Below are 22,067 nucleotides of genomic sequence, written 5' to 3'. Positions count from 1 at the left end.
TATTTTTCGTCAGACTTGAGTTTTTTTGAAGCATTAGAAATGTTGCTCTCTAGAACTCACCTTTCTCCAGAGGCGCTCTCCTATACTTCTCCAGCCTCTTCACCGCTATCGCCTCCAGGCGGACCCTGGCCGCTGGGTACTCCTTCAGGACATCCCACATGTCCTTCTTGGAGAGGACGAAGAGGTCACTGTAGCCGACGGACCTCACCGAAGCCGTCCTCCGGTTACCTGCTCCAGGGAGGAAGACAGAAATGCGTGGTCTTATTTCGAGTCTGCGCATCGAGTGCATAAATGTCCGAAAATATCGGAAACGGCAAACCGAATCGAGACTCGTGAATCGACCAGAAATCTTATGCATACATCTAACATACCTGTAAGAAGCAATTGGGCAAAAGCCCACTTTTGAGCCAACTTAATTTATTATGAGGGTAAAAAGAAACTTAACACTTCCACAATAAACATCCATTTAACTGTGGAAGTGTTAAGTTTCTTTTTATCCTCATAATGAAGGAATTCCACGTAGTTGAACCTGACATTTTTATGTTTAACTTAATTTATTGTTTTTTGGGTCCCGAAAAGTCTTTTAAATTGCCTACGAAATTTAAATAGCATTATTTTGAAGAATAAAAAAAAATATTTCATAGGCTTAAGTACGTATTAGATAAAATTGATATCGAAGATTCTGAAAATTGATTGTCATTCCAGTTTTTGTAAAATTAGAAGTTGACTCATACCCGCTTCTAATGGCCAGGTACATATTTTAATGACAATATGAAACCCGTCCACAATCCTGTTCATTATAACACAAAGACTTGCATGTGAGCCCGTTAGTATGACAAATTCAGTGAACTTCCGAACGCGAGGGCTGCTAGGTCGCCCAAATTGGTGGGGATTGGGATAACGTATTTATCTCGTCGCCTAGGCAACAGTCAACTCTCAATGGACTTTGTGGCCAGGGGAGGAGCAGAAGTTCCACGAAGTTGGTCGGAGTGGACAGAATAAACGTAATTATGGAAGTTAGGAGGACGGGGGGGGGAAACGTAGGGAAGAACACCAATGAAAGTAATGGAAACCTAATAAAAGAAGATGAAAAGAGTACACAGCTTAAACCTCGTGTTGGGCGCTGGGAAAGAGATCTGGAGGGGAGGACGCGGTGCAATAAAGTGGTAATCTTTGATCCAATGCGTGTTTAGTCGTGTCAACAGGCGATTCTAGAAAGCATTTTACTGCTCCAACGAATAGAAAAAATCGGGTGCTACATAAAAAAATGTGATAAATCCTCGCAAGGTGAGAAAGTGCGTAAAGTGGGAGAAAGCGGTCTCTAATGATGTAATTACTCGTAAATGTGAAAGAAATGAACTTATTTTTTTCTTATTGAGGTTGAAAAAGCGTCACTTGTTCATCCTGCATTTATATCAATTGTAATTCACACTTTAACGTATGCATAATTTTTTTGGATACAATATGATATGCTGTGTTTTTTGTTAGTGGCCACAAACCAATAATTCCTTAATTCCTAGGAACTTCATAATTAACCGCCGAATAAGCCTTCTCTTTTTTTCTTCAACCCTTGCCAATCCTAAATGAAGAGAACAAGCGAGACTTTTAGAAAGGTTCAGAACGAACGTATTTAACAATGACACTAAAGGAATTATAATGGCCCCACACTACTTAGGTAGATCGGACCACAAAGATAAAATAAGGGAGATAGATTCAATTGCAGATAAATAAAAATACTCATTCTTTCTCCGAACAATCAGAACTCATAACAGTAAGAAACCGAAGCCTCTTTAGAAATATTAAAAACCTTTAATGTACTTATTGATTGAATTGAGCTCATACGGCTAGCAATATTTAATAAATGAAAATACTCCAATAGCCGTAAATAGTTTACCTCTCTGGAGTTAGGGGAAAAATCAAAATAAAATAAAAACAAAGCACAAATGAGATTAGTTGGCTAATGCCCCAAGTCAGAGGATGGGTAAATGTAAAAAAGGAAGGGATGAGAAAGGTGAATACTTTTTGCGGCTTGCGGGGTATTAAGTAGATGTAGATGTAGATCCAAAGAGTGCGTTTTTTTAGAGAACCTTTGACATGAAACCTCTGCTCTCAAACCATACAATCTCTGACTTTCACTATCAACACTTTTATTTTAGTGGATTGCTTTAACTCCAAAAGGTATGACACATGCATATTGCGTTACTTTAACTTTTTGCCTGCTAAACCCGGAGCGGATACACCATCTGCCACGCACCTTTTCAGTGGCTTGCAGGATATTATATAGAAGTTGATGCAGAAACTTTTGCATTGCTCTTTCTAAAACTGCCGTCATCTTTGGTTTGCCAGAGTGGCATTGGCTAGTGCCTACAATATCAGAAAATCAGCAGTTTAACCATCTGTTCTCCATTACTTAAAAATTCTTCCTAACATAACTTCTATCAACACTGTTCTCAACACAAATAATGAATAACGATTAGGCAATTCATGTAAGCAATCAATTAAGTTCAATATCAAATATGGAGGAACGATGTTTTTCTCTCCCTCACCACCCCTGGGGCCTTGCGTCTCCGCAACCTCAATACTCACCCAAACTTCGACCCGCTGTTCCCATGTTCAAGATGCTGATTTCCCCGAAGTAGGATCCGGCCTTCAAGGTCGCCAGCACTGTCCTGCCATTGTCCGCGACCACCTGCAGTCGACCGCGGTTCACTATGTACATCTCCTTCCCCACCTCCCCTGCGGGACACAAGGTGGACATAAGGGTCATGGGATGGAAGGCTGAAGGGCACCCTAGGATGCTAAGGTGTATTGGTGCCGATTGGACGAACACGTCCTACATCATTAAATAATTTCCATGTCATAAAGTAAGAGTGACCGTAAGGATGTAACAGTTTTTCACTCTTGACAATGATAAGAAATGACCCTCTTAACAGTCGGGGAAACATCTCATATTAAATAGCCAAGGAAGACAAGTAATGAATGGATTGATTTTCAATAATCTTACAGGCATACGAGACATGTGTATGTGACAATATTGAAGATGCAGACTAAATTAGTAGGGATAGAGCATGAGGAATTGATCATTTAATGAGAGAGCCAGTATTGTTAAGGACAGCAATAAATTTCGAGCTGATATACTAATGAATTCAGCGCGTAGTTACCCTAATAAAAGTGCATTACTTTCTTCTAAATATTAAACCTATTTTTGAAACCCTTTTTGAAATTTCTCAAATACTTTTCCATGCAGAATTCAACAGGATTACTTCTTAGACTGATAATTGTTACCAGAGCACAGTTTCTTTCAGCTCCAACTTGTTTCAAAAATGGCAACAGCCATGGAAGTAGTAATAAAACTTCTTAATCGGAAAATAAAATTCTAACTAGTGAAAATTGACAGTATTTACTGCCACTACAAGTTTCTGTCATGGTGATCTCGTTAGAATTGCGTGTGTACCCTCATCAATTAGAAACAGCTGTATTATAGTTTTATAAATTTTTATGATAACTTCAAAACTGTTTATTTTAATTTACCGATTCCGAAAGGGAATGGTATGAAATATGATAATGCCTGTGTATCCAAACTGTTAACGCTTCTCAATTTTTATGATTCATTTTCTTAATTACTGTTTAAGAATAAAAATGCTTACTCAATTATTGTTACCCATTGGTAAAACTTTTAAAACGCTTAAGTAATTTAAGAATCAGCAAACTCACAATAGTGCGATTTCTGACGAAAATAGTTCCCCGTGAGCTTAATTAAAAACCAAACAGTTTTGATTCACTTATAAACCACAGTAATCAATTCGAATGTTTGGATTGATAGGTGAAAGTAGAGCTCACCTAGTACTAAGCCCAGACATGGCACATAAAGTTCACGAATCAGTAGAGTAGGGGGGGGGCAGCAGTTCCTTTCCACCTGAGGCCCCTTTCCTTGGGCCGCCTGTGGTTTGCCATGGAGAAGAGGCACCCGAAAAATCACATAACTTTTGTAGAGTTTAGAGTACTCGGAGAAGTTAACCGGAATCGAGGCCCCCCGGCCAATATCCCAGCCATGTTAAAAAAAACCCATGTCTTTCCAATGATAGTCATGTCCTCGTGATGAGGGGTCAATTTACTTTTACTCGAATCTGATTAATCAAGATATTAATGCATAAACGTGAATAAAATTCATGGAACCAGAGCATGAATTGTTGAGAATAATATGGCTGTTGAAATAAAAATGGTTGTCGATTTCGAGGAGATCCACTTAACGTTATCTCATTATACTTTTATTATTTATCACTTAATTATTACGCAATGCGAATCACAACTTTTAGATTTTGACGAAGGGTATTCAAAGGGCATCACTAGGATTTTAACACTGGAGCACTGGGTAAACGCCTACCTCCACGGGATTATCAAAATCCAAGCGGCGTAATTTTCTGGACTTTGTAGTGACCGCAGGGGGTTTTGAAACTGGAACTGCTCCCTCCCAGTCCAAGAATGCGCATAATTGACACGCCGCAGGGTTTAGTAATAGCCGATGCCCTCCCTCCCCTATCAAAATCAACACTCTGGTTGCTTACCGTGTGGGCGGTAACGATTCAAGCAAACCAAGAAGAATTTAAAGTAAGGGGGAATTTCGTTCCAGACCTCGATTTCGTTCGTTATAAGGGAGCGCTATTTGGTGAAAGCCTAATATTACAGTGATAAAAAAACACGTACCACGGAGCAAATGATATCCTCCCCCCTGGGGTTCCGTTTCATATTCGATTGAATGGAATTCCTAGGTCGCCTGTGTACGGCTTTCAGGTATGTCTACGATTTTATCATTTGGAGAGCCGAACATACGGTGCACTTGGGCAAGGATAATAAGATATGACGCGCGCCATCCACGGCTGGAAGTGATTGGATATCATGGCATCGCAATTATCATTTATAAATTTTGCGCGCATACTACCACCGAACAGCCATGGTTTGAGCAACCATCGGCGGGCAGATATGCGTGGAATTTTACGTGGATAAAGATCATTCCGTTCTGAAAAGGTTAATTGCCTTTGGTCACGTTCTATTAATTGTATTCCAATCAAATTTTTAAATACAGTCGAGATTTTGAAAATCAATGCGTGATACGATTTAATGAAGGAAGATAATATGACATCATTTAATCGCTTAGTTTCAGTTAAAAAAATTAAATTCAGGTGGATAGAATCGATTATTTTTAGAGCCAGCGATTCGTCTTGTCACATTTGTTCCAACCGATTCTACGATTAGCACATGTCACAGTCACAATTATATTAGGCAGAAAGTGAATGCGCTCTCCTCCCTGTTAGAGATTGACCGGTATTTCCAATTTATGTATTAATATGAAGGCATCAGGTGCATACATTAATGTTAAAATCGCATGCAGTATCAAAGAATAAAATTTAACGCGAGCAATTCAAAAATTAAAGGAGAAAAATTTGCTGGATAGTTATGGAACGTCGATTACCCATTAAGTTATGCGGTTTCCCGTAATTTCATACAACATTCATTATTTGCGCGCATTCAAATACAACCACCTTTTCATTTTCATTAATTTTCAAGGATCAATACTTACAACGGAGAGATCATAGAAACTAATTTGAAGGTAGAAGAAGAAGAAGGTATTTGGAAGGATAATTGCATTATGAGCAAAATAAATATGGAATCGAGTTTCAAAAATCTTTCCTATAACCTCAAAGTGAGAATGCAAAGCCTGGGCAAGGAAATGTGACCGAATATGATTGCAAAATCACGATACATAAGATATGAAAACTTAAGTGAAAAATCGTGAATTTAATGTTACAAATACAATAGAGGTTGAATATTAGGAAATGATTAAAAATAATGAAAATTGTATTTAAGATATGAGGACGTTCCCTGATTGGCCAAGAAATTTCCCGGTATTGGCGCCGGATTTTCCCAATATAAGACGGGACAACAAGCTTCTTTTCATCCTTGACCTGAGGACGCCAGCAGGATAGCTGGCGAAACTGTTGTACATTTAAACGACATACGCGGACGCAGCCCGAAAAATGTGGAAATCACCTACTCATCGCCGCGGAAACCTGCGAACGAACATTGAAGAAATAGGTTTGCACAGATATCGCAAGCCATTATTAACCTCATATTATGAAGAGGTAAAGAAACATGGATATAAGGATAACTAGTTAATTTGACTAGCAATAGCAGAAATGGGCGTTCCTACTTAAATATTAAAACGTCCAACAATGCTAATATTTTACTATTTCAACATTTTTAGGCGATATAAAAAATGTGACTAAACTGATGGAATTTAAAATATTTCGTGAGACGGATGCAATTTAAAGTAACTTTAAATATATGAGACGAAATGGATTCCTTAAATTAGGACAAAGCAATTGATTGCAATACTTTCAGCATCTGAGAGATTTTCAGCTTTTTCTATAAATATATGTTGAATGAGTGAAGATAGCAAACCGTTGCGTCTCAATCAGGAAATTCACTCAACATGTGTAACATGATAAAGACTTGCCCCAATAAAAAAAAGACTTCATCTTTAAACCAAAATTAAAAAAAAATTAAACCGGAATATGATTGTTAAAATTATCTTCAGATATATTAAATCTTATCCTATGGAGGCAGGAAAAATGAATGAAGGGCGTATTGGCTGGCAGTGGGATGCTGAAGACTGTAATAGAGGGGAGAATGTTAGGCAAACGAGGAAGGGGCAGGAACAGGATAGGCATGTTGGACGGGATAAAGGAAATACTCAGAGATGAAGAGGGGCCTGATCTAGACTAGGTTGCTGGCTTGTGTTTTTGTTAGGAGTCACAAAATATTTATTTGGTAGTTGTGTCCATCCAAAAACCTGCCTTAACAGGTAGATAACCTTATAATAAGTAATATTAAATCTTATACTATTATTGTTGATTTCACCTTTCGCCCCGACCATTATCCTTTTCGGATGTACCTACCACCATTGAAGGGCTGAACTCAAAGTATTAATTATTCGCATTGTATACAATACAAGAAAAACCTAATCACTCTGGAGATTTTAAATTCTCCAGAGTACACAACAGTATATTTCCAGTTATTGTTTGTGAAAATATCATATTCATCATTTTAATTAAAATCCGTAACATTATGATGAGGATTTAATCCATTATAATCTCCCAATGCTTGCTGTGTACGAAGTCACGAGAGAGAAGAAGGGATGCCATTCGGAGGAAGGCCATTTCCCTCTCTTGACCCCACTGCTGGCTTCGAACGCAAACATAAAGCTAATCATTCACCTTCCTCGTTATCCACCCGGTGGGATCCCGCGAGGTTGTTTCCCAGAGGGGCTTAAGGCCACCATGTGCGGTTTACCATCCCAATCTAAACCCGTTGAATGGAGAAGATCCTGACTCAACCCATTTCAATGGGAAAAACCGGAGAATCAAGGAGGGTGAGGTTGCGTGTTGAGAAACGGGGGTGGGGGGAGGAGGAAGGGTGTGTGAGGGGGGGGGTGAGATTTCCAGCGAGTTAGGACTCTTAGGAGGGAAGGAGCAAAGGACGTCTTTGAAGGAGAAGGGATTCCAAAGGAAATTAGGAGCACGGAAATTGGTTGCATAGAAATGGGTGGGAGGGTCGATCTGTGTGATGTGGGACGACTATTTCACGCGGTGACCTCCCTTACCGCCTCAGTTCCGAGTGAGAAATTAGTGCGAGAGAGATGGAAAGTTAAAAGCCGTGTGGAAATAGCTTAAATGAAAATTTATTTCCGTTGCTACCCTAAAAGGGACTCCGTTAAAAAAAATGTCGCTACGGTTATTGGAAAATAGTCGCTACTACGGCGGGTAGTATTTTAGAAAGTTACCGACCGGCAATAAATCAAAAGGAAGAGAGGCAGTAGGAATTGCAGGTACCGCATAGTTAACCCCAGAGAAATGGGTCAATATTTTAGGAAATAGTCTTCAAAGTCTTTTTTATATGTAAACGACGACCCTTTTGTTAGAATTACAACTTTATCAGCCGGCATTATCGGTAATTCACCATTGAAACACAATTTTCGAGTCACAAAAATAATTTCTAAAATTTTAAAGGAATGTTTTTCTAAAGGTATTCGAATACAATAAGTTCTGATTAATATCATTTAAAAGGGAAAAGATAAATTTTGTTCGATCTTTAAATTTCATTTATGAATCGAAAAGCAATGATAAACAATTTGCATGCTATCCGTACAATGTCGATATTTTCCAAGTCTCTGTCCACATCGAAAACTCAGAACATGACAAAACATATATTTGTTTTCTCATCAATTTTGTTGTATTTTGTATTTATTCTATCAGAATTGAGTCTAAAGCAGTTGAGTTGAGCTATTTCTTTCTGCGCAAAGACTTATTCCTGAGAGAGAGAAACGAATTGACACAATGCGAGGCGAACTTGGCCTCGTGCCTCTTACTGCAAGTCTGAAATTGAGGAAAAACTATGCGCAAGAAAGGATGGCCTACTTGGAATGTTGGGCAAGGGATTAAGTGTTGAATGGGGAGTGAAAGATAAACGGGGTCAAATTGCTGCCTTACCTTTCCTGCAGATGTAATCCCCGGGGGAGAAGAGGACTGGCCTGAGCCTTAGGACGAGCTCACAAAGGAAGCCTGCTTCGGTGTTCTGGAATATCTCCACCCTCTTCAAGGTGTCCAAGTGAACGTTGATGGCAATCTCGGCCTTCAGCTTATCTGCAGCCAGCACGCAATCATCGCAGATATGGAAAGCATCCAAGAAACGAGAACAAAGAGCGTGAAATTCAAGGCGACACCAAGAAATCGAAACCTTTTTGATTTTATCTTTGAAAAAATGCGCCCCGGGTGCCGATGCATGTGTACTTGACCGGTCGAAAGTGGTGTACGCCAATGCAAAGTAGTGGAAAGGTCACACAATTCTCCAGTCCCTCATATTTGACAGGAAATGTGTTTGAGCTCGTGATGCAAAACTGCTTTTCTCAAAGGTTCAAGAACAAAGGCATCGTGGTGCTAAACCAACTTAAAGACATTAAATTGGCAGATTGGACCATTAAGTTAAAATAAAAGAGGTATAAACCACCAATAACAGATTTGAATACTCGTTATTCCCTCGTACGATTCATAATCATAGCGAAATCAGATGACACCATTCCTACATTAATTAATCAAATGGTAAGATTTAAAACTTTACTCGAACATACCCTTGATTAAGTGATTTTGATAAGTGTGTGAGTATGCAGGTATGAATATAGATGTAGGTATTCATTTGGGTGTATGTATGCTTATATATGTGTAAATATAAATTGAAATGTATGCATGAATACATATGCATAATTAAAAAGGCTGGTGCCCTGACACTTCCTGCCACACATCATTGTGGTTGTTTGCGGGGTATTATGTACGAGTAGATTTAGCCGTAGAATTAGCTTTTTCAGAATTTTTTTCGGGCACGATCTAGGTTTTCTCTTGTTAAAATATCACAAGGTTATCAAGTGATGACACCCAGGTCATATCCAATAAAGTTCTATGTGTAACAAGGGAGACAGTTACGACGAAGCAATACCACAAAGTTAACTTCGAAACCATCAATTTCACCTAGAGTCTCGTCTGCCGTTTTTTTATTCTTTCACGTTCGTAGCAAAGTCTCGAGAGTTGATACTAAAAGGCTATGCATCGTGGTAGTTTCAAAAAGTTTGATGAGTGGCTGTCCGACCGAAAGGTAATTATTGCCTCCGAGAAATCGCCGTTCGCAGATTGGAGGCTGCGCTCGATCACGAAGGAATCGACAGCGAATCCAGAAAACCGCTCGCCAAAAATGATTTTACCATGACGATTACGTATACCAGCATCCATTAGTTGCAAAATGTCATCTTTATAAAACAAAAATTGACGGAGATTACCTCTAACGATTCAAGTATCCAACAGTATATATTTCCGACTACCAGAGTGTTTTTTGCACAACATTCTTTTAAAATTGACACATTTTGCTTAAAAATATCTCGATGCATCAATTTGAACTTTGATTTTTCATCATATGCAACGAAATTAGATAATAATTTTTTCACAATCTTTCAAACTACTTTTTCTCAGACATGAGGGATAAACATGAGAGATTGTGACTGACAAGCGATTTGATAAAAATTATGAATTTTCTAAACTCCTTACATATAGTTTGTCATGACATTGAAAATTCATCTCCATCATTTAAAGAGTAGCAGTTTTGCAGTGCAATTCAGCTGTATAGAAATCAGGCATAATCACGCATGAAATGCTTAAAAATATTTAAAACGGTCGCAAAATAGGCTGAGTTTTTTTTAATATTTCCAAATTATGCTTCTTCACACAATCGTAATTAATTTTTGAGTTAGTGCAAAAAGACAAGCGCAGAAATATGCTATTGCAATGTCATAGCTCACTGCCACACCTTGCTTGGTGAACCATAATGTCAAAGAATGTGGGAGAAGTGATGAAGGATACGGCACCAGCCGTCTGATAGTGGAAAAAATAAAATTAGGATATTCGTTGTCACGTGACTTTCGCGCAAACGTGCATTTTGATGTTGTTTGAAAAAATAATGCATTTCCTTTTGTCTTTGTTTGGACCGATAAATTATTCAAATTTTTTCAGATCTATTTTTATCCTTGAAAGTTAGAAGTGAAACTAACAGATTATTTTTAAATTAATCTTCCTACTCGGAAGGAGTACTGGCATGATATAATATCAAGCCATTGAAACAGATTTATTGGGCATCTGTGATTAAGTTTTTTTGTAAGGACAATGACTCATAGAATCACACCACACAAGGACAAGAGTACCCATTGAGATTATGTGCCCACATTTGTATTTTTAAATAGACGAAGTGAGCAACATACTTGACGATAGAGACGAGATATTTTTTTTATGCGGAGAAAGATTTCAAAATGTTGCTCGCAAGAGCTTGGAGTATGGAGTAAAAAACACCATCAATGAGGGTGTTTGCCATTGGATAAGTCTTTCGTATAATGACGTATAAGCTTAAATGATCAAATAAAATTTTCCCTACGCATTATTTTGCGGCACTTACCCGGTAGACAGCTGACGGCTTTCTCTTCGTCGGAACACTTCTGCGTCAGCCAGAGGTAGTCGAACCACTTGATCACTTTGACTTGCAGGTGGTTGGGTACTCGCCTCATCCTCATGTAAGTCTTCACTCCATCCAGCTTGGCTGTTAGTGGGAGAGAATAGACACTGATTATTAAAGCGCACTTTCTTATTTTATTTTGCAAATTACGGGGCTATTGGCAACTTACCCGCAACGCTACGCCCCAGTTGACGAGAGGACACGTCTAGTTTGTCACGAGAATTTTTTTCAGATGCAGATCCTACGAAATACTGCAAAAATCGCTCTTAATTCATTTTTTACTTCGACATGGAATAGGCGGTGCTGGACAAGGGTCAATAATCGGGGGAAATTCAAATTATTACTGCCGCTTTGTTTTGCGTATCAATGCACGTTTTTAGCAATTCTGTTCTGAATAGGAGATGCCGCTTAGAAGGCAGGTATTTCCGATAAATACCACGTGGATATTTTATTCCGTTGTCATACCACACGCAAGTGAACGGAATGTTCTCACTTGAACGCAGAGTAAGATCCTTACTTAAAGAATGCAGAAGAGTCAATTTTACTAGTTTTATTTAATAGTTAATTATGGTATATGATTCATAGGTACTTTGAACATTTTATTGATGCTCTTTTTCGAAAAAAACCTTTAGCTAAGAATGCCTAAAAGGAAATTATTAACTCATCACATAGTGCTGTCGTTGCGAAAAAAAACGTTAAATTTTTTTTCCAGAGAAATAAAAAAATTAATACGACAGCTTGTTAATAAAAGCCTTTAATGCTGGAATAAATTTTACCTGAAAATTTTCCAGAAATATAAATGCAATGATGTTGTTTGTTTTCAACCAGAAAAAAGGAATGTGGCAACATATTTTTATTAAAAACTTTTTCTAGAATATGGGGTAAACCAACCGTCAATGTATCCGAAAGGATTCAAGCAGAAGACGAAGGTCCACTATGTACTCTAAAACAAAAGACGACGTCAAGCACGAGAGCGTAACAATGGTTAAGAGTTTTTTTTTACAAAATTCCGGTAACTTTAACCAAATTGCAAGAAGAGGGTGTCACATGATTTTTTAACGGCTGCACCTAAATGAGTTCACATCAATTTCCACCTTAAGAATAACTTTAACAAAGAAAATGCTTAAAACTATTCTTCTTAAACTAGTTTTCTCTTACTGACGATCGAAATTTACGCAGAAAAACTTAGTTCCAGAATTTGACGCTTCACGTAAATCACTAAGAGTAGTATCAACTTATCATTTAAAATTTACGTTCATTTTTGAGTTTGAAACCCTTAATGAATTGGTCCCTAGGCGACTGCTTAGGATACATAAAGCATACTCGAGGGAAAAAAATGTTTCTCTTACTTGCGCTCCGTTGTAATATATTTTCATGATGTACTATACTTATTTTTACATGAAAATACACATTCATGAAAATGGATATATCACCTCTTTAAATGTCTCACAAATTTGGAAATCTTGAAAACTCCAATTTAAATTCAGGAAAAGGTATTGCACAATATGGAGCTTTTTGGGTTTATCCCTATACAAATTTAATCAATGAATCGAAGGGCAAGGAATTAGGTTAAAATTATATGAAAATCAGGTAGGATAGACTTACTCTGGTTTCACTAAAAAATATAAAGATTATCTTTTCCACTACTCATCGTAATAACTTTAAATCATGCAGTCCTTAATAACTATTTATTTAGTGTTCTGATGGACATTTATCATGAGAAACGTTTTTATTGCTCGTGCCTACAAATAGGAGCGTCTCATTTCCCATTTCGGTTTCGATTCAAAGCTACCTTCCGATTTCGGGCAAAGCAGGCAGGAAGAACAAACAGGATTGGGAACGGGAGATGTAAATGTGAACGGGCTTAATTCTGTTAAAAAAAGCAAATGAATAAATGCCAATCCTGCTTCGGAAACGAAATTCAGATGCACGCGTAGAGTCCATTAGCCACTGGAGTTGAAAATCTACGACGTTGGTTACAGATGCAATCGAAAGAATTACAATTTCTGCTGTGAAATGGGGAAATGGGAAACATTACGGAACTCACGAATTTCATTTTTTTTCATCTAAATGAAACAGGCGGCACCGGACAAAAGGTCAATCATCGCGGGAGTGGGGATGAATTCGAAATAATTATTACGGTATTGTTTCCCTCGTCAATGCTCGCCTTCACCAATGTGATATTATGGATGGGAGTACCATTCGATTAGATGGCAGTCCGGGGAGGGAGGTTTTTGCGGATGGAATCCAATAGGATCGCAACACCAAGACCCCAACGCATCCAGTCCTAGTTGAGAGTGTGATTTTCCAAACTTGGGATGCTCCCAAATGGAAAAAAGGGGGCCGCTCAATCCTCTCCGGGGAAGCGCTGTTTACATTCCTGGCACGACATATTACAAAATACGCATACGTCCAACTCTCTCTCTCTCTCAGCGCGGTGGGCGTTACTCTCCGACGGGAATTCTCATTACCCTCTCCTCCCCCACTTCACACACACACACGAACAAGCTCCCTCTTCCCCCCCACCCACAACAGTCAAAAAATCCCCTCCTCTGCCTTCTCCCTCCTTACCCTCCCCCTTCTCTCCTTGACCAGCCTCCATGACCGGCGTCCAACCAACGCCACACACGCACACATTTCGCGTGCGCGATACGGCGGTGAAGGGGGGTGGGGTGGGTGGTTGGGAAGGAAAAGTGGGGTGGGGGTAGAGTTAGAGGAGAGAGTGCGGCAGCGGGGGGGGGACGGGTGGTATGGAGGTGGGGAGGGAATTATAGGAGGCGAGGGGGGTGAAAGAGACGCATCATGATTCCCACACGGAGTTTGCTGGCAAATGACGTCACGAGGAGATGACGCAGGAGGGATGCGGCGTGGCCCGTCTCCATGGAAACGGGGCCGCCTCGTCGGAGGGAGAGTTTCGGTGGCCCACTTCGGGGGACTGTGGAGAGGGGGTGGGAAAGGAGGAGGAGAGGGCGGTGGGGAGAAGGGGATCTTTCACACACCAATGCAAGGGAGAGAGCGGGTATAGGATGGGGGAGGGTGTGGCCCGATCTTTGCCGGGGGGAGGAGGGAGGGAATCTGTGGCAGGACGGCGTGGTTACATGCAGTAAAATCTCAGTTATTCATTGAAACAAAAGGAAAAAAAACAAATGAAAGATAACTGAAAAATTCGTAGCATCCATCCATGGAGAATCAATTGATATATGGACGCCCTTTGTACGCATATTAACAAAACCGAGCATTAGAACCGCATTTACTCACACACCTGAATGAGTAATGATTTTGGAGTTCATGGGACTCCATGGAAACCGTAACAATTGCCTGGAAACTGTGTTTCGCAAAGCTTAGTCCTCGATCTCATCCGTTGAAATATCATTGAAAATATTTAGCCTCCAATTAGCTTGTTTGATTTAGTTGATGTTATTGTATAACTCCATGGGATACAGTTTTTGTTGAAGCATTTATTTATTCTAATATACCTTAAATTTCATAAACAAATGGATGCTGCGGTAAACGAGCATAAGACTTTGAAATGTAAATAATCCATAATGATCGGTATTGTTTCATATTAAAAATAACATTTAAGCAGGCGTAATGTCTTGAAGTAGTGCTTTGTGATCTAATTCTAAAACAATTATCCCATTTGCCTTCAAAAGGAATCAGATAATCTGTTCAATCTATCAGAGAGCAAATTACGTGCGCACAGCATTCAACCAACCACTAGTCGCTCACCTGTCTTCCCATTTCCCCACCTTTCCTAGGTGTTTCAGTAATCGTTTATGAGCCTAATACGGTAGCTATTTTGGCGTTAAAAAGTCATTACCAAAAATTTAATTCACTTTACTTCAATCCCATCAAGTATTTTTTCTTCCTTCAAACTGAATCGGAACAATTGGGGAAAAGCAATTTTATTTATCATTTCGAATCCCAATTCATTGAATCGCTTTTCAGTTATACGTTTTTCGTTCGTAGATTTTAATGGGACAATGATAAAACTATTCAAACCTTGTCTTCTAGGACTAAAAGGATGAACCTAAATAGCAATCACACATTCGAAATCGAAGTATTATATGTATTAATTGTTTCCAATAATGGGCACAAAATAACGCAGATTTGAAATAATTTCAATATCAACAGGTCTCTTTGCTCAAGCAAACAAGAGAAATTGCATTTAGATGTGTAGGTTATCGAGATTTCATTGAAAAATAAAAAAAATGATCTGATTCCAGCATAGTATAAAGTTCGACTTATTACAGTTTTAAAAATATTTTTGCAGGAATTAACTCTGAAGAGCACTGACTCATTCAGAGTATTATACGCACTATTATAGGTTAGGCACGATGCATAGAATTGACAAAAATGACGAAGCGTGGGAAGATTTATGGAAAGAGATAGAAAAATCAAACTTAAAGGGAAAAAACGACCACAGTTTTAAAATAAAAATAAGAACGCAAAAAACAAATAAGAAAAAATACTCTTTTTTTTGAACAGAACTATTGTTGGTTGGAACTAGCTGCCTGGAGATTTGTTTGAGGCCTTTCCATCCAATTTTAGAAGTTTTAAAAATAAGTGTAAAACAGCCAATGGGTGATAAACTTCATTGATCAGTGATTATTATACTATTGTATTTATTAAAATATATATTGTTTGCATGTGATGTTCACGTCGTGAGAAGTTGTATTGTAAAAGTGGATGATGTTTTCACGGCACGTGATTTTGAACGGTATATGAAGTTGTCGTGATTATGGACGGTGGGCGGCGTTGGACGGAGCGCTGTAGTTATGGTGTGAACCTAGCCCTTGTGTATTGGTAAAGCTACGGTTGGTAATCTTAAAGTGTCATTGTATATAAGAGCATTGTGTCTCATAACTGTTCTTCTTGCGTAAGTATGTATGTGCATTGTAAGAGTGATCGTTGACCAGACTTGACTGTAGCCATCAGGACAATTGCCTAATCGCAACGAGGATTTTCATTAAATAAATAAAATAAAAAACCATTATTTGTCGTGGAATGGAAATGAGGCTTTTAACTATTTAAAGACGTTTAAATATTGATGGTTTCTTTGTAAAGGGTTTCTCAACAAAAGAATACATTTCGAAACGTATAGAGTAGAAAAGACGAGTTGGATATTAAAGTATTTCGACCGTGACTCTTCGGAAAACGCCAATGTACATATAGTTTTATAGGATACATATAGCTTGTAAGGGTGAATTCATATTCGTTCAGTTTCCTCAGTCACAGTTCTCACAGCCTTTGTTAGTGCTTAACTAAATTTAGGATATTCTACACTTATTATAAATCGAAGTTTACAAATAAGTACTAATTCTTGGGTACAAAGAAAGCCTAAATTTTGTGTTCATTTTAATCCTGATTACAAAATAGATCATATAGTACGTACTTTGATGCCGAGTAAAATGCAATGGAGTGAAAGGGTGTTTCCGATGCCGTTATTTTTCAGAGGAAAATTGAAATACTTAGGGCGAATCAAAATTAATTAATCAGCTGTGACGATAATTAATGAAAGATAAGTCAAGCTACTTGAACTTGGATCTTCAAATTTGCCGTTACTGCTTTTCCCTGAGGAAGATACGTGTGGTAGAAAAGAGGAACATGACATCAATAAGAGTTTGAACGTTACAACTTCACACTTTGATGCTATTATTTGTTAAGCTTGAACATAACCCGTCCATTCTATGTACTATTGTACACAAATATGTACATGACCACATTTAACGCTGATCAATTAACTTTATCCTCTGAAAAAACTGCAATTTGACAAATGCTTCACTCCTTTTCCATTTTGCAGGCCACTTTACGGATCACCCTTCCATTAAAGAGAATACCCCTTCAATGAAATTATCTGGAAAACTCAGAGCAAGCACTTTACTAAAAGTGACTGCTAGGTTCTTCTTTTCGCGCTGTAGCTAGAATGGTGGGCAAAGGGAGAGGGATATTTTCAAAGGTGAAACCTCGAGTGTAATTTACAGGCTGTCTAATGCAGCTAATTAAGAAGCGCTTCGGCGCCAATCACCGAATTTTGGAATGCCAGAAAGGAAAATCGATAGTTTGGTCAGTTAAAATTTTGAATCCTGGACGTACATCCTAAGAGGGCCTTACGGAATTTCATCTCCCAGCAGTTGCCGGTCTCTGCCAAGTCGTCTTCGCGCGATAGGCGCTGCAATGCAGATCACCAGAGTGATTGAGACAATCTCAAACGATGGCTCAAGCTCCGTCCAACAATTTTATTCCGGCTCTACTTCTGGGCAACGCTGGTACGAAAGAGCTATTGATCTGAAAACGAAAGAGTGACAGGCGCAACCCTCCGGGTTGTGGGGGAAAGAATTTGACTCTTCCGTTCGCCCTTTTCCCTCCATAATTCAAACCATGACGACGATCGGAAGCATGCCAATGAAATGGTAAATATTCTGGTGATCTGATGCCTAAATTATCTTTAAATTCAATATATTATAGATACTCATTACGTATTAAACTTAATGTTTATGAAAACCTTTTGAAAGATGATAATTGGCGATCGTTGAAAATCTGCCGCTATACGAAGGGAACAATTTAAGCACGATGGAAGTGCCTCAAACGTGCTTAATTACTTTCAAAGATCTGAATATACTAAAAATATTTGACGAAAAAAAATTAATCATTACTTTCGTACATTGTGCGATGGTAGTGCGGCACACTGCACATATATAGCTTGCTAATGGCTTTTGAAAAAAAAATCACTGCCTAGAAAATTCTGATGAAATATATTTATGCATATGATTTATTGTTATGATGAACTTTTGGTAGCAAAGAACTTCTTTATTTATAGTTAATATTTTTGCTTGTGATGATTAGTAATCAATGACAAACCATCCATGGAAATTGATGAGTACTAATACGAAAAAAACATAATTAAATCCTATGACTTTTTACCTTTGGGCTTATTTATCATTAGGTCTTAAATTAGTTCATCATCAATTTATTACTTGCAGCCAAACAAAGATTTATAGCATATTTTAAACGTTCGATGCCATCAGCGTGAATTTGAATTTCTTGCCGACGAAAGGCGAAGTTGGAGTAAACATTTCCAGAGTGTTAAATTGTTAATTATGGAAGTAATATCCATAAAATGGCGGAGACGAGTCCCAACACATCCCAAAATATTTCATTTTTCAAACCACTAAAATATCTACTCGTGCCTCTAAATGTTGTATGCACTGAAATGGATATTAGTGACATTTAGCAGCATGCTTTTAAACTGATTCCAAGAACGATCCAAAACAAAGCAAAAAAAAAGCGAAATGCACGATTGCCTTGACTACGGAACGAATTCCGTCAGTCAATTGAATGATCAATATTATGCGAGTTCTGAAGTTAAGCAAGATGGCGGATGAGTGAATGAATCTAGTGCTCGTGAGGGGAAAAGGAGAGAGAGAGCGAGAAAGGAAAGAGCGAAGCGGAAAGAGGGAGAGGATCCAGTCGCACGCAAGCCGATCAGATGAAGCGGAACGGTGGCATGCGTCACACATTGGGAGCGGAATCAGTCGGCACAACGGACCGTACCGTGGCACTCTCCTGCTCGGTTTCCCTTCTCCCTCCGCTCCCACTAAGCATTCGTTTAGCATGATGCGATCAGGGATTGGTTGGAGATTGAACCGAGCATGGTAACGGCCTGAGAAACCACAGGTGGAGAGCATTATTACGCTTGTGAGTGCGCGTAGCCATATTTGACCCGATCGACAAGCTCAGCGTCATCTGCTCGGCTCGCGAGTGAACTCCCTCTCCCCTCAACCATAAACTCCCAAGAAGATCCAAGGCACGTAAATAGTTGAGTGAGAAGGAAGATGACTTGTGCGGATGCTTAGGACCAACGCTAAGACCACCAGTAAAAGATTAAATCTTTATCATTGGGAATATTGGAAAAGTGCACGCCGAAGTTTTTAGTACTTACCTTATTCTTACCTTATTTTTAAGAATTACTTAAATTTGATTTTTTTCGGTTGAAACCCAAATTGAAATGCTCATTATTTTAATTATTATGGCGTAATTGCCTAGAATTTGAATTAGCCTTCCTGAAATATTGATTGTTGGTCTTAACCTTGAGCCTTTAACAGACTGGATGCAATTCGAAATGGTAGTAGAAATACGCAAGGATGCAGTGCACAGAAATGTAGATAAATGACGTAAACTACTCAAAGTTTAAACATTAGCTCGTGCATCAAATGTTGTTATCCCTGCGCGAAATCCACGAGCCTATAATCGAAGTCGACTGGACTTGATCTGGTGGTTAGAGTGGATCGCTACGAGCAGAAGAGAGTGGGAGTGGCTCACAAATCTTTCCGAATGGGCAGGAGTCCCTTTATCAGACGCCGGTTGGGACGAAGCGACGCGTGTGCGGGCCACATTCCGAGCGCCATTTAAGCAGAAGTCTTTATCCCATAATGCCCGAAGCCTTTTCAGGGAGAGCGAGAAGAAAAAAAGGGGGGCATTTTTGAGAAGATTTTTGGCAGTATATGACGCGTCCGTTAGAAATGCCGAGGGATTTTTTTTCTTTGGTGAGTCATATGAGGTGGCATATTGCCACGGAAAATCTGTATTGAGCGTCGAGGAAGTGATTCGAACCACGTGCGATGACACTAACGCGAAGCTCGATGGTACCGGAGTTAGTCGTGAACTTCCCGAGAGGTTCCTTTTGCCATGAGATCAAATTTATTTTTGACTGGATGCAGAGCGGGGTCTGCATATTTGTTTCTCTGCCGAACGAATGCTGTGCATTATTTCTGGCTTAGGCAATCATGATAAACAATCCATTTGGAGGTACATATCATCATCCATTGACAAACCATCCAATCCCGAACTGAATGAATTAGATGAACGGAGATAATAACGCATGAGACGAAGGAAAAATAAGATCGAATGAATGCCTCAATACTTGACAACTAATAAGGAGTGCACAAATGGCAAACCTGCAAGTCTTAGAGTAAGGAAATTATCTTTTTTTTCTCTTTATTTAATCAGATCGTTCACGTCCTAATCGCAAAATCTGAAAGGTTTTCACCGATTTTTTTGCCTCAAAATACATATTACTACAGAATTGGCCGATATGATTTCCTAGACTTGGGAAAAAACGGTATGCAACCCACTCAATTCAGATAGAATTTTCTTGCAAAAACATTGAATCCACAGGCAATAGAGTTTTTGCCTTCCCAAAGGCAAAGAGGACAAAAAAGAGCAGAAGAATCGCCATCGAAAACGTTTTGTAAAACCGCAAGAATGGGAATTGGCGAAAAACTTTAAAAAATTACATTTAATGAAAACAAATCAACAAGCAAGTCGTTAAAACAAATAATGCGACACGCGGTTATACGCTGAACCGAGGGGTGCGGAGTCAGTGAGATGCTTTGCGTCCAGTGCGTTGAAGTGCGAGCGTTGACTCTCAAGGAGAACGCAAAGCGAACTTCACGGGCGAACGCGATGACGCTTCACCCGTGACTTACTACACGCAGCTCTGCAGACGCAATGCCGCAATGGCGAACGCCTTGCGAGGACGGACTCATTCGGGTCGTTCACCCTAACTCGATTGAATCGAACGAACGCCTATTTTCCGCTTTCACCTTCTTCCTACCCCATCCGGCGAAGGGGGAGATGGTGATTTAGAATGGGTCAGTTCGAAGAACGGGGTTAATGGGGCATGAAGCCGAAGTGGTCATGGTCATGGGGACAAAGGCTAACATGGAAGTTTAGCTATGCGGAAGGGGGGAGAGAGAAAGAGAAATAGAGAGAGAATTACCCGCGCAGGCAAGAAGAAAAGATGGAAAAGAAAACTTGAAGCCTGAGTAATGGAGTAAGGAAATGGCCAACAATCGAGTAAGAAAGAAAGAAAGAGAGAGTTATACCAACCAGAAATTTCAAAATCATCCACTAGACGGTTCTACTAAGTGTGGAAGCTGTGACGTATGATTTTCTCCTAGGGAGAAGCAAGCAATATGGTGTCTCCCTTGTTTATGTATCTTTTATTTTTAAAAAAATTTCCGGTTTACAATTTACAGAACGCTTTTCGTTTCGATTGCGTAAGGAAAAGACGTAAAAGCATATACTAGTACGTTGGGGTAAACGACAAATCGCCTTCCGTAACGAATGGCCCTGGTCCTAACATGAGTTAGGACTTAAGTTTGGACCAAGCAAAGTAATTAATTGACAAGCAACGTTTTTCCGTCTAGTGATTTGCTTTTGAAATCCCTGAATTGGATGAAATACGAAAAAATCCAACGGAATGAATGCAAAGGGGGTTGGGGGGCGAACAGCCATATGCAAAACGGGAAAAGATTCTTCGAAAAAAGAAGATACTTGATTTTTTCAGTTTATCTACTTACATGGGCCCCAGAGATCTGTAAAAGTGTGGAAGATAATCATTAAATGATATTACTTTTTCCATTAAAAATGAATATTAAACACAGCAACGAAGGAGGTAGCCATTTTGATCATTGAGATCTTCTTCTTTACAACCGATTGCTTTGCAAGGCTTTTTTTCTCTTTGTGATAATATATATGGTATCACATTCATTTGTCAATTTATACAAATTTACCTCATTTTCGAAATTTCTGGACAATGCGTTAGGTTTAGTAGGCAATACTTTTCATGCACATATCTTTGTGACACGAATATTTGTGTTTTAGATACTGGGCGTATTTATTGCGAACCCTGACCACTTGAGTACCTCGTGTACTTCTTGATAATCACACATCATGTACTAATATGCTGCATATCAATTACTCTTTAGAAATTGAGACCACCCAATATTATACAATAATTAAAATTGTACTCCCAAATATCACAATCAATCAACTGATGACCGTCTGGTAGCTGTTCTCGTGCAGACCACGAGATGATTACAATGGTTCTGAATGAAAGATTTAATACGACGATATTCATTTGAAATATAGGAAAAATTTAAAGTGGATAATACGCGTTT

General features: G+C 39.0%; 1 protein-coding gene across 1 annotated transcript in view; it reads right to left on the bottom strand.

Annotated features, from left to right (window-relative positions):
• Positions 1 to 22,067, bottom strand: part of LOC139697357 (uncharacterized) — a 663,676-nt gene that overhangs the window by 11,598 nt on the left and 630,011 nt on the right. Inside the window, exons 5-8 of the mRNA XM_071596022.1 lie at positions 11,047 to 11,187; positions 8,547 to 8,699; positions 2,587 to 2,736; positions 61 to 228 (exon numbers count right to left, since the gene is read on the bottom strand). Coding sequence (XP_071452123.1) covers positions 61 to 228; positions 2,587 to 2,736; positions 8,547 to 8,699; positions 11,047 to 11,187 — 612 coding nt within the window. The remainder of the gene's footprint in view (positions 1 to 60; positions 229 to 2,586; positions 2,737 to 8,546; positions 8,700 to 11,046; positions 11,188 to 22,067) is intronic.

Source organism: Hetaerina americana, unplaced genomic scaffold (genome assembly GCF_022747635.1).
Source record: "Hetaerina americana unplaced genomic scaffold, ioHetAmer1.1.p SCAF_73, whole genome shotgun sequence".
Lineage (NCBI taxonomy): Eukaryota > Metazoa > Arthropoda > Insecta > Odonata > Calopterygidae > Hetaerina > Hetaerina americana.
The sequence above is the reverse complement of the archived record's forward strand: the minus strand, read 5'-3'. Positions and strand labels throughout refer to the sequence as shown.